This window comes from Netta rufina (assembly GCF_964035555.1).
Source record: "Netta rufina genome assembly, chromosome: 13".
Classification (NCBI taxonomy): Eukaryota; Metazoa; Chordata; class Aves; order Anseriformes; family Anatidae; genus Netta; species Netta rufina.
The window spans coordinates 14510876-14524667 of NC_140136.1; the positions used below are offsets into that span (position 1 = coordinate 14510876).

The 13792-nt window shown below is 46.0% G+C and overlaps 1 protein-coding gene across 1 annotated transcript in view; it reads right to left on the minus strand.

The window, feature by feature from the left end:
* The window catches only part of SLC6A2 (solute carrier family 6 member 2), a 65497-nt gene extending 52110 nt beyond the window's left edge, over positions 1 to 13387 (minus strand). The window contains exon 1 of the mRNA XM_084294792.1: positions 13092 to 13387. Coding sequence (XP_084150918.1) covers positions 13092 to 13368 — 277 coding nt within the window. The 5' untranslated portion in view covers positions 13369 to 13387. The remainder of the gene's footprint in view (positions 1 to 13091) is intronic.
* Between the last annotated feature and the right edge of the window lie 405 nt (positions 13388 to 13792).

The window sequence follows — 13792 nt, forward strand, 5'->3', positions numbered from 1 at the left end:
TCCAGTCTGGAGTCAAGACCCAGCCAACAAATGCCCTTGTGGGAGCTGCTTGCTTTGGGGTACATTTTATGGGGTGTATAAACGGAGACTCATCTCCTGCCTATGGCACCTGCACTGGGTGCCTGCTGGGAGGTGACAGGACTTCTCCAGTGTGCTAGTTAGAGCCACGGTGATTAGAGCCATAGCAGTAGTTGATGTACACCGTGGGATGGGGTATCTTCAGTGTACTTTGCTCTACATGGGTAGCAGTACAGTGTGTGGTTCATAGCACAACCTCAAATGTGGGGTGTTCCTCTCAGGCTGCTTCTCTTTTGCAGGTTGCCTTTAGTCATCAAAATAAAAACCAGCCCCAGGTTAAGCACCCTCTGGAGGGGATGCAGTACCTGTTTTAGGCACCATGAGACTCCTAATTGTGCCAAGGTGAAACAAAATGCTTAAGACATCTTAAATCAGCTCTAGACAAGTGCCAGGCAGCTTTCGAGAGGATTAATGTGTGAATCAACAGGAGGTAAATGCTTCAAAATTCTGCTAGAGAAGAATCAAATATAAACATCTTGAGGTACGCTTAAAACTTGCTGTACCGCTTAGTGATTAATCCAATCTGAGGTTGTAAATCCAATTCGTTGGGGCACAATGACCAAAGCAAAGTGCTCTTTTCCTTCTCGGCTTCATTAGAGATTTATTTAGAATACTTTTTATTATTGTTAATACTTTCTGTGCTATCTCACCTTTTATGAACTCTTGCATAACAGAATCTGCTAAATTCTCCTTGTCAATAAAGCAGAGGTATAGCAGCGCTGTGCGTTCCTGTCTCTAAGAAATCTAATCAATCCAAGCTTTACTCTCAGCCATTACAAACAAAGCCTTCAGGATCAATGCTCTTCCTCATGCCTCTAGAGGAAGCGGAATAACTTACTGTAAACTATTTATAATGCATATTGACACAGGGCTTGAAAGTAGAAGGCGAACGCAGTTCCATACAGTACAAAGTCGTTCTCTGTGTTGTATTTAAACCCACCTATGTTTTCTGTCAGCACTACTGGGAGGTGTTTATTTTACCTACAGTTTGCTGGTACGTAGTTACTAGGCATGCTGTATGCAGTGTAAAACTGTGTATTTCACACAGCCAGCCTTGAAATGACGCAGTGTGCTGTCTAGCCATAAATAATATTTCTTTGTTTGTAAGCTCTGTGCTGCATCACCATTTGTAAACCTTTATGGGGGTGTGATGCTTTGAATATTTGGGTATATTTACCATTACAGTGATGGATGCTACTGCATAATTGCCACGAGCAATGCAAGACCCCTGCCCTCTTACCAAAATTTTGGTTGCTATCAGATTGCGCTAACATTTCGGGAGGCCTAGATGAGGGTGGCTCCCTAGTGGCTGTGGTTTCGTTACTTGGTACCTGCTGTAAGCAGTGACAAACACAAGCTGTGTCACAACATTCTTTATGGGAAACCTCTCCATCTGGGGGAAAAACCAAAAAGCACACTGCATTTGGTCTCAGGCAGTGCTGGTAATACTGCAGATGCAAGGCATGGCCAGCAAGCGGCCTCTCTGAGAATCTGGGCACTGCGGGCACAAAGCAAAGCTTTTCAGTAACATCACTGCAACAGGAGGATGGTAGGAACTGCTTCCCTAGATGTTCCCTTGCTCTGAAAGGGAACCACTACCAAACCACAACACTGCTACATCAGTCCTGCTGTACTGGCTAGCCACATCCTTCGTTTTCTGTCCCAGAACTCTCCCTCTTCTGTGGCCGTCAATCATCCTAAAGTTTTTATTTAAGTTGGAAATGTAAGCTTTAGGGTGGTTCTCATTTAAGGGCCTATATTCCTGACATAGGACCAAGCAGCAAAGTAAGTTTCCCCCTCAGGCCAAGCAGTGCAGTGGGCACTCCAACACTACCGTCCTGTGTGGGCCTGGCTGAAATGCTGGGGGAGAGGGCGAGCCTGACCTTGAGACCCATCACAGCTCGCTGCCCAGGTGAAGCAGAGGCTTAGGAACAGTTTGAAGCAAAATCCTTCTTGTTTTGTCACTGCAGGCTGGGGGACAATCTTGTTCACCGGTTACACAGACCTCATGAGAGATCAGTGTGGCAGAGTTTGGTGGTTTGGATGGATCACAGCTCTATTTTTTTTCATGTTTCTAAACAGCTTTTGAGCACGTAATACCCCACGATTGTAAAACAGAATTTAGGAGGGAAACTTGGTGATCTTGAAGATGTCCAAATATCTTAATTTTGAGTTAGAGACAGGGATTTTGTCAGCAGCTTCTATATGCACCAGTGAAGGGTCACGCTGCAATTTAAAGATAGCCTGGACACTTTTCTGTCACTTTGTTTTAGGGAAGAGCAGAGGGAGAGAGTAACCAATGCCAGTTCTATTCCTACAGCTGGTAATCAAAAAATTCCCAAACCATGCATTAGGCTACAGAACAGGTCAAAGTATCTTAAAATGTAAGATCTTCTAGTCCAGTCCTTTTGTTTGCCTTCTGTCTATCAGAGTCTCATGCTTGCTTTGTGTTTTCCCAGCTCTTCTTCTCAGCTGCAAGAGCTAGAAAAAGATTCCTGCCTAATCATTTGTCTCTATGAAACTGTGAGTAAAAAGCACTTCTTAAAATAGTGCATTTTTACTGCTGGAGCACTGTGCAGGAGAATGCCGAGGTCACAGTCTCAGTCTCAGAGTAAATTTGCTGTGTGTGTTAATGACCATCATCTATGGAAGCCCTGACGTTCTGCATGCCTGCTGAAGTGCTGTACTGCTGCACTGAGCGCAGATCGGCTACTGGTCAGTGGAAGTCTCCTGTATCAGTTTAGTTGGAATAGTTTTTTATTGCTTTCCGCTGTTTTTCTTCTCACATAATTCTTAGTCTGGAAATTCTGTCTACTTAGGAGTCCTTAAGAGAGAGACGTCTGTTATTTGGGTTGAAATCCTGGCTCTGGTGACGTCAATGGAAAAAAACCACCCATTGACTTCAGCTGGGTCAGGATTTCTCCCTTGTGGTTTACAAATCTATTGATTTTAACTAAGGCTGGGGAACTATACGTAAATGAGAAACAAACTGCAGAAAAGGAGCAAATGATCAAACTCTTCCCCAAAACAAAATCCTGGAGTGTCTCTGGTCTCGCCAACACCTGCCTCATGATCTCATTGACACATCTGCATTTCTCTTTAGAGAGGAGACAAAAGCACTCCCCAGCATGAGCTAGTCCTCAGTGTTGTGATAAACCCAGTAAATAGGATGCCCATGTGTGTATAGAATGGCTCCTTGGCCGGGGGCACAAACTTCTGAGCTTTCTCTAGCATCAGCCTCGTTGGTTATCAGTGGACAGACAGTCCTGCATCCTGATAGCAGCTGTTTGAGTAGTCCTGACCTGTGATCTTGATGTTTTGATAAGTGTTTTTTAACGCTTGGCCTTAAACTTTGTAATATCATAGTTATTCCAATACACTTTTCTGTGCTTTCTGTTACTGCTATTGAAATACTTCTACCAAGAAGGCAAGGCACTGAGACCTGCTGGCAGGCGTGTTACATTAATACTAGAACAGAAAACCCAAACCAGCTCTTACTGCAGTGACAGCCTGTGTGGAGCCTGGTGGTTTTACAAAGCTAAATCGTGTGGGGGTACTGCAAAGAACAAACAGCCCCCTAAACTTGGAGAGATTGTTTTCTCCTGTAGCATTCCTGGGAGGGAATGGATAGTATCTCTGTTTTAATGTTGCATTCATTTCTCTCCTTGCTCCTTGGACTCTCCTTGCCATCTCCGTGGCTGTGCTGACAGGGCAACCCCTGGGTGTGCATCAGGCATCACTAAAAGCCACTCCTATTAACTGCGTGCTAAATGAAATGGATCAGGACATCCAAGAAGGATCTGCTTGGAGTGATCGTTGCTGGTACTGGGCAGCTCTGTATCTGAAAGTCACAAAGCACCGTGTTAGGTCCTCCGGTCATTTTCCTTCCTACAAATGCAGTAGGTTGCCTTCAGGTGAATTGGCAGGTTTGGATCTACTAAGGTCTGTAAGGGTCTACTGCTCCACCTTGTGGTCTGAAGAAAGTTTGTGTCATTGTGCTACGCAAAGTGAAAAAGTCCAGCCAGAAAAAGTCCAGCTTCTCTCTCTTTCTCTCTCTCTCTTTTTAAAATTAAACTGGAATTTGACATCAGTATGGTAGTTCCCTCAAGAAATGCAGATCTTAACGGGCTGACATCTCTGGTGTACTTAAGGACAGGCATTGCAAGAGGAGTTGGATTACAGAGGAGAGAAAGGGAGAAGGAGAAACAAAAGTTAAATCGGTGAGGAGTGCTACTTAGTATGCATAGTTCAGAAGGTGCAGAATAAATTATAAATAGCCCAAAATAAGATACCCAGCACTCGGCTGCGTATTTCAGTGCATATGCTGGGCCCTTGGTAACAGCTTGTTTGTACGGTCAGCGAGGCAGGCAGGCAGCCTGTCCTCCTGCCTGCTGCCCGCGGCCAGAAACCCGCTGCTCGCTTCCCACCCTTCTGCAGCCTTCAGCAGAGGCAGATGCCATGCAACAGCCCGGCCCTGATCCTTCCACAAAAGCTGGTTCTCCAACTAGCATGAGTGCTGTAGCAAGACGTGGCTTTTTGCTCGCTCTGTCACTAACTGCAGTGCTTGGAAATCACACGTTTTTTTCTCCAGCTCTGAAATAAAACTGTGAAAGAGCAATATGCTGCTGCTGGAATCACAACTCCTGTGTACTTCGGTGGGGTGGGACCAAGCCCTGCTCCTCTGCTGCTGTTTGCCAGGCCAGTGTGAGGCGCGTGTTCTAGGGAAGCACTTCATAGCCAAACAAACCAAGAAAGGCTCCATATTTGCGTAGTCTGGCAGCACCAGTCTGATAGCACTGGATCCTGTTTTGGATGCTTAAATTAGCATGTATTCTTAAACAATAGAGATAGTCAGATAATAGCAGCCAGTTAATGTCTACATTAATAGCCCAGCTTCTGCACTTAATTGTGCCTTTGGAAGTGAGTGATGGTGCTCATAAAGCCTTAAAGGGCAGGAGCACTGGAAAAATTACAATCTTCTATAAAAAGTGTTCCTGTATAATAAGGGCAGCTTGTTTTACTGCGTACCAGCAGTCAGGACACTAGTCACAGAAAGCATTTATGGACTGGCAAGAGACAACTGCCTGCCCGCTCCTGTCTGAGTTGTGTTTATTAACGGGTTATCACGGAGTTCTGTGCTGGAAACTTGGGAGTGTGCTGTGGATGAATATGGGTGCAAAGAAATGTGTGGCTGGTGTAGCCAGGAGTCCCTGCTGACAGTTTCTGGTTTTGAATGGGAGATCCTAGTTCCCAACTCGGAGTCAGTGCTGTCACCTTTGTCATGCTTTAGAGGGAGATTGCAAAACTTGTTTAAATACAGAATAGGGGAAAGGAGAAGGAGGAGTGAGAGTAAAACAAAGGATACCCTTGAGAAGTAATTTAGAGTTTTGTTTTTCCTATGGTCATCATGAAGAACATGTCACAGTGCAAGGACCTTAACTGTTTCCTTTCCTTTCCAACTATCCCCTTTCCCCACCTTTATGAAATAAAAGTTTCAAAATCAGCAAGGCTTAAACAAAGTATGGTGAATCCCTACAGAAGCTGAGATGCTGAATTATACAACAGTTCTCTCTCTAGGACTTCCACGAAAACTGGGCTGGGCTGGGCACTTTTGGTGCTAGTTTCCCAACAGACCCAGATGTCCATCTTTAGGAAGTAGAGTTTTGAGTGGCAGGAGAGCCTTTCATAGGAAACTATTCTCAGCTGGGCACCAGTGCACAAGATGTACGCAATTAGGATGAACTCCTGCCGTGCCATGTCCAAGACAACTCAGAGGCAGCAAAGGGGAAGATTAAGGAGTTGGAGGAGGGAATAATTGGTTGTCAAGATATGCGTAAAGCTGCTGACATGGATGCTTTGCCTCCAAACGTCCTGGGAAAGGGAAACCGAAGGTTTACAGTATGTGTGATTATCCCAGAAACTTTACATCATCTTCACTGAAACTGGATTGAGGCGGGGGAGTTGTTGTGAATGAACTTATTTCAACTTCAATAATAATAATAAAAATTTCTTGTCACATTTCAAGTTGAGAAGACAAGAGTTAGCTGCAAATTAATCACAACAGCTGTTTGTCAGTGTGAGATTCCCTGAAGCCCAGTACCACGGTTCTGTATATTCTGTATGATGGATACGTACAGTGAAGCTGGGAAATACAAAGAGTGAGGTAGGACTAAAAGATCTGGAGCTGCCTTACAACAAGACTCCATTTAAACTTGTCTCCTGCCTCCTGAATTACAGTATGTTAATATAAATATATCTCTAAGTATAGAGTGGTGCTTTATTATTTTATAACATCGCTGAGAGCAATTAGGTACAATGTCATCTAGTAATTGTAATATTTAAATGCTATGGAGCTCACAGTACAAATGTAATAGAGACGCACCCTACAGTTAACTTTAATCGGTTGGTGAACCTGGGACAAAGGCTTCAGAGCTGAGCACAGCTGAAGAGACTCCCCCTACACACAGCAGAACTGCAGGCATGGGCTATTTGATGTTGGTGCTCAGAACTGCTCCGATTTCCCTAAACTATTTGTTTCCATTTCAATTCACAGCAAGAGGTTCAGTAATTTGTGGACTGATTTTAATCATAATTTCCCTCGTAGCATATCTAAACACTTGCTAAAACTGTATGTTCCCTCTCATCTTACGTGTAAGTAGTTCTGTTAGCATCCTGTTGCATATTTCATACTTAAGTCTGGAAAGGAAAGTAATCTGCCTTGAAATAACTCTCTTTAGGCTGCTGTAGCTGCATTCACATTTTCACCGAACAGGTGACATTTTGGGTTCTTTGGTAAAGACGGGCTGTTGGCTGCTGCTCTCCTGATATGGCCTTGCTGTTTTCCTTTGCTTCTAGTGAAGTCAGTAAGGAGCTTAAAAAGATGTCAGTGAGAAACAGCCTAGGAACAGATGAAGCTTGGATGCCTGCTGTCTCAGCTTGATTGAGTATCCCTGGGCAAACTATAAGAAACTCGTGGATCTGTTAATAGGAACATTGAAAGCTTGCTAACGTGACTTAGAGAACTTGTTTTGGAAGGATACCTGTCCTGGCAGAATGGCTTTCCAGGGGTATTTCACAACTTCAGCTGCTTAGCATAATTGAGAAGGGCACCAGAAATGGAGGGGAAGAAAAAACCCTAAGCAGATTTTAGATTCCCAAACAACTGGACTAAGATAGCAGTTTGCTACTTGATGCCTTTTCTTCCTCTTAGTTCAGAGTAAAATAGTTCTGAGGGGTAATCAAAGTGTGTTCATTCCTCGTGGTGAGAAAAAGGCTTTGCTTTTGTCAGAAAACCAGCTCATTTGGGTCACACCAGCTTCTTGTATCGGCTTGGTCAGAAGGAGGAGCGAAGCTGGAACACCAGTTTGATCAGAGCATCTCTTAGGTCAGTTCTGAACGCTTGCCCTGCACTAACCACAGGATGGTCCTCATGTGGTCTGACCTCAAGCTAAATACAAGCAACCTGCTCTAGAACCTTTGTAAAATTGTCAAGCTAAGGGTTGTTAGAATTGCTCAGGGACAGAGAACTCCTGTTAAGCCAGGTATTTAGCTGGGGGTGCATACAGTGCACCAATTGTACGCTGGTTCACGGTATCTTACCCCAGAGCCAGAAACCACAATTTTAGAATTGATAAAAGATGTGGGTAAGAAATACTCAGTTTTTCCTTGTCAAGTGTTCATGATGCTTCATATGCAGTAGGTGTAAAATACAGTAGCTTGTAGCCCTGGGGAAATTACAGTTTTGAAGAATTATTTTGTAGAGCCAGCAAGCCTGATGGACAAGTGAGGGAGAAGAGGGAATTTCAGAGAAGCTGCTGGCATGTGAGCTATGGCGCTGGTGAGCCTCACTGAAGCCATGCTCTGTATGTACCAGCTGAGAAATGATTGTCATGGGGAAGAAAGAGGAGTGATGAAGTTGTGCGAAAAGGAGAGAGCAACTGTGAGCTGGCCACTGAATGTGGGAGGAAGGGACTGTCACATGGCACAGCAGAGTTTGTCCCAAATGTCACACGAAGCCCTGCAGCACAAAGCTCTTAGCCATGGCATGGGGGTCAGTGTAATAGTTCAAGACCTGTCTGAGGTCCCTGGTTCGATGCGATAATGGGAATTGAAAACCCGAATTAGGAAACCAGAATCGCTCAATTTGCATCGATGCTTTGATTGATTAATGACTCATACTCTTGGCATAGTCCTTGCTGTGAGATTGCTTCAAAGTTCACTTATTACCATCATCAATGCTATTTTGTAATGTAAACAGTGGTATTACAAGGCAAAGGTCAACCACCTTTGAAAGGTAAAGTGCCAGATTGCATTCTTTCTCAAATTAGTGATTAAATTTACTGGCAGACACTTGGTGTAAGGCAGGGAGCAGAGCCTGGTTGAAAAGCAAGGTGCTGCAGGTCAGCATCAGATCTTGCTTTTGGTCAAATGGTGCACTAGCCATACTTATTTATATATACATATAAAATCTGTACAGTAGGGGATATTTGGATTTGGTTGTATGCTGTCTGTGCTACCTGTGCTTGTGGATTGCTAAGTCCCGCACTAGAGCTTGTGGAAGTATGGATAAGCAACAGAGCGTTAGGATAAGTTGTAAGATACCTCTCTTCTGAAGTGCATTGATTGCTGGTGAGCTGTTCTTTGAAGCAAACGATTTCTCCTAGAAATAATGTGGTCTAAAAACGTTTAAGAAAATAACATCTCAGAGGAGATTAAAAGTGTATATTATGACAGCTAGAGAACTGTTAAAATATTTATCTGCAGCTGTTTGTAAATTCATGAAAAGCTTAATCTGATTCTTATGATACAATAAGTCTCTGGTGACTAATCCGACAATTACATGCTTCCTAATGAGTAGTCTGAACATGACTGCAAATACTTTGGCTCACAAAAAGGACTATTTTATGTTGGTAAATTCTTTTTCCCTAAATTTCAGTGGGAAATATTATTTTTTGTTATGACCATGAAGGAAAATGAAGAATGTTAATGCTAAGAGTATCTGGTACGGAATCGACAATAGCGTGGTTACCTAAGGCTGAGCATCATCCTCCCCCACAGGGAGCACATCAGTTAATCATACCAGGCATTACTCAACTTCACTTGGCATCAGTACCGTTTTAGATGTAATCCAAATTACCGAGATAAATCTTTCCCTAAACTGCCGCGAGTCTAATTTTAATGCTCTTCTTCTGTGCTTCAGCATCGCCTCATACTGATCAGGGGAACACTCATGAGGTTGGACATGCTATAAAGGAGTTGTCTTGAGTGCATTTATGTTGTCCACTTACAAACAGATTCATAGAGCTAGGGAATCTTTTTTTTGTTGTTGTTACTGAAACCAACAAAAACCACACAAACCGCAAAGGGGCTGTTGCCAGAAATGACTTATAATGAGGGAAGAGCACTTGTGAGAACAGGCAGCAGAAACAGCCGTGGCTGCTGATTTCTCCAGCGACATGCCCTGCTGCTCTGAACTCTCAGGACTGGACTGCACAACAAGTCCTTGATCTGCCACAAAGGGTGCTTTTCCTTTGTCTTGTGAGGGGTGCCGGAATATGTGTCAGATGTGGTGTTTGGTCATCTGCCAAACTGACAAGGCAATGTTTGAGACTCTCCCCCCTTTCTGGAGTATCCCCTTATCTGCTTAATGAGAGCTTGCAGAAATTCACCTCCTGTACGGAGCCTCCCTGTCATTTTATAAGGTCTCTCAGGATACACAGTGGACATATCCTGCTTCCAAGTAGTCCGTGAGGGCAAGGTCTCGTCCAGTTGGTTCATACAAAACTGTCCTGGAAGTTTCCTGTGGCTTCATGTTACAGTACAGCCACTGGATCTGTGCCTGCCCCGGTAAGGCAGGCAACTCCTATGGAAGGAGGTAGCTGATACAAAGGATAAACACTCTAGCTTCTTAAATCTTACTTAAGATTTGGGATTATTTTTCTTAATAGCTGCAGACTGTTTCCAAAAATCCCAGTCATTCACAGAAGGGTTACATTCTGCCATCTATCTTTGTGCACAAGTCCCATTGGGGTGTCCCAGCAGGCAACTCCCAAAACACAGATGTTTCTGGCTATTCATTCAGCGATTACTGCTGCTGGATGCTTCCTACTCTCTAGCTTTTTGTTACTGGGAGCCACAAACAGTTGTTTTTGTTAAAATACAAATACATATTTATATATTTTTAACCATAACCAGCGTTGTCTCTGAAGTTATATACCATAAAAATGTCTATAAAGGTATCACTGGGCAGTGTATGCCTTGTGTCAGTAAAACTCAGTGAACTAATGGGAGTTTTGTTTGTGTGGGACTTCAGGATCTAACACAAAAGCCTCTGTCTCTAGTTTTTAGTAAGGAAACTTCCCTGGAGTTTACCAAAGAAAGAAACTCGAGGATTTGGCTAGTAAGACGTGGGTGTGTATATGCGTCTATCTCCTTGTAAAATTCAACTTTGAGGGAATGCAGTGTGTATTTATACCTTCCTTCTGAGGTCCTGCAAGTTCTCACGCTTGATTGAGAACCACCTATTTTTACAAGCATAGAAAGGCCCTTAGTGTGTGTGTGTCTGCTGGCATCCCTAATTAATCATAGCTGGTCTTAGGAACATAGCAGTCCACATGTCACTTTTTTCAGATGTAGAGGGAGATGCCCTTTTCTACCACTTCAGTGTCCTTAAACACTCGTATTTAATATTTAAAAGCAGTTGTAGAACCTCGGTGGGTGTAGATTTTGGAAGGATAACACTTTCTTTTTTTTTTTTTTTTTTTTTTTTTTTTTTTACTAGATAGCACCAGCTATGCTGAAAACAAAAGTGTTAAAATATCTTTGTGGTTTAGAACTTGTGGCATCACAAGATGCTTCCTTTTCACTGCCTTTTTTGTGTCAATCTGTCGAAGACACACAAGTTCGTACCCCATCCTCGACTAGCTTGAGTTGGCAAAGTTTACTAACAAAAGTACTAAGACGATGTAACTAAATTTTCTCCATGTCTGGTAGTGCCTTTGTTTTTATGGCATGTAGTAAAGCACTTTTAAAGGCTGAATCTCCTACAGGAGTTTCTGCTAAATGAAATTGATATATACCTACAGCATGGAGGCAGTGGATGGGAGACGTTCAAGGTAGCATAGAGACAAGTCTTGTAAAGAGAGAAGGGAGTCAGTGACCCTGCCTGTATCTGCATTCCCTACTTCTCAGCTCACGGTCTGGCCTGGAAATTGTCCTAATTAAATACTGAGGTGGTGGTGGCCATGGTCTATCAAACAGATAGGAAAAGGAAAAAACAATCTCAATATGATTAAACTTCATTAAGCCAAACACAAGCTAACTGTAAAAGTTAGTTTGTCCTTAAATAGCCATAGCTAATGTGTCTTCATTCTGTCTTCCTGACCTCATTTGTTGCTGCTGACTTGTGACCATCAGGGTTATCCCACCTTTTATTTTATACTGAAAAAAGTCTTCTTAAGTGCTAGCAAAGGGTGTTGTTACGTTATCTGTGTGCTCAAGAATGACATCCTAGGTACTGATTGTGATGCTTCCTGCTGCTGTTTGTTCTCTGTTGACGAACAGATTAAATGAAAGCGTTTATAATCTGCACCAATAACCAGTTCTCGGTCATTGTGTAGACTTTGATAGCACAGGGCCCCTCTACCTTTGCTAGTAAAGGGCCTGATTTCCCTTTGACAGTATGGAAGAATGGGTGCAAAGGTGAAAGGTGCCTCTTGCAGGTGTGAAGTAGGTGGCTTGCTATCCACCTCCCTTCGGAAGTGTTGAGATTAAAGAGGCGAGTGGATATGGATATCCCAGTTTCTGTAGCTGAACTGGTATAATGCATGGACAAAATGCAGACTGTCACCTCCTGTGCCTGAGCTAGCAGCAGATTACAAAGGAAGCAGGCTAGGACTGTGATTAAAAGTGACCCAGAATGATATAAAGTCTGAGCACCGTGAGCGTCACTTCTATATAGGCACCATATCCGTGTCCCTAAACTTTGCAAGAGGGAGCTCAGAGGGGTGTGTGTGCATGGAGCTGTGTGAGGGATGCTCCTGCTCCACCTGTGCTTGACAGGGAAGCCTGCCGGCTTCATGCTGCGTTGTGCTGCTGCACCGTGAGCTGCCGGAATTATTTTTGGACATAATGAACTAAGGAGAGGGTTTGTGTGTCGGTACTGACCGCCTGCAGCCTCTCTGGGTGGTGAGCAGAGATTTTCTGCCCCTCCTCAGAAGTTTGGAGGTCCCAGCTCAGCCCGAGTGCTGCAGCACCAGCCCCGTCTCGCACCCCGTTAAGTTGAGGACCGGCGTAACCCTGCTTGCCAGGGATTTTCCCATCCCACCCTCCTCTCTCCCTGGGCAGCAAGTCTCCCATGCTACAAGCATGAACCCTCAGCCTTTATCACCAGGCAACCACGCTCTCAAGCCCTACCCGGCCACCCTACAGCACCCGCTCGACCCCCGGCAGCTTCTATCCGCACCACGCAGGGCTCACCGGGGGCTCTCCGTTTTGGGGGGCTCTGGGGGGCTCCTGCCCACCCCTGCTCCTGGCACCTGCCCTTCCCCGGGGCCCTGCCTGCAGGGGCTGAGGGGCTGCAGGAGCGCAGGGCCCCGAGCTGGGCTAATTCTGGGTACCCGGGGCCAGCTTTTTTTTGTGGCCGGCGGTGCCCAGGCGTGCAGGGGGTGAGGCTTTGTCGGCAACAAGTCCCCTGCCTACCCAAAGGAGGGGAAAGAGCCCCCGAAGTGCGCTCATCCCAATCCCCCATTGCAATCACCGCAGAGCCACCTTTCCCTAGCCCGGCGCTAACTTTTCTAGATGCTGGTTTACACCGCTCAAGTTTTTTTTGTCTTTTTCTTTTCTTTTTTTTTTTTTTTTTTTTCTTTCCTACACCGCACTTTGCCACCGAAAAGCCCCGTGGAGCGGACAGGGAGGGGAAGGCGAAGCCCCCGACCCGCCCGGCGCTGGGCTGGGGCTGGGGCTGGGGCAGGGGGGCTGCGGCTTTTGGGGTCGGGGCGCGGCGGGCGGCTTACCCCCTCCATTTTTGTAGCAGAGGTAGGGGAACCTCCAGACGTTGGCCAGGTCCACGGCGAAGCCGATGACGGAGAGGAGGAAATCGATCTTCTTGCCCCACGTCTCCCGCTCGGGGCCGCCGTAGCGGGGGGCGGCGGGCAGGATGGTGCTGGCCGTGTACTGCACCCCGTTGTGCTCCTTCACCAGCAGCAGCTCCACGTCCTTCCGCGGCCCCGGCCGCTCCGCCAAGGGGGCCACCACCGACACTTTGCGCTCGGGCTGGCTCTGTTTGTTCATCCTCGCCTGGAACGGGCACGGAGAGGAGGATCGGGGGGGGAAAAAAAAAAAAAAAAAAAAAAAAGGAAGGAGGGGGGGGAGAGCTCAGCCCGCTGGAGGCGGCTCCGCGCTTGCAGAGAGGCAGGAGCGAGGCCCGGCCGGCGGCAGAGCCGGAATAATAAGGGGCCGTGCAAATGGGGCGGGGGAGAAGGGGGGGACCGGGGCGGGGGAGAAGGGGGGGAACCGGGGAGCCCCCGGGGAGCGGCGGTGCCCGCGCCCTTCCGCCGCGGGGAGCGGCGCACCTGGGGCGGCTCTGCCCGGGCTCACTGCGCTCCTGTCCTGCCTCTGGCCGTGTCCTGCTGCTGGCCCCGTCCCCATCCCTATCCCTGTCCCTGTCCCCGCCGGCACTCATCCTGCCGGAGCCCTCGGGGCGCTCGGAGCGCTG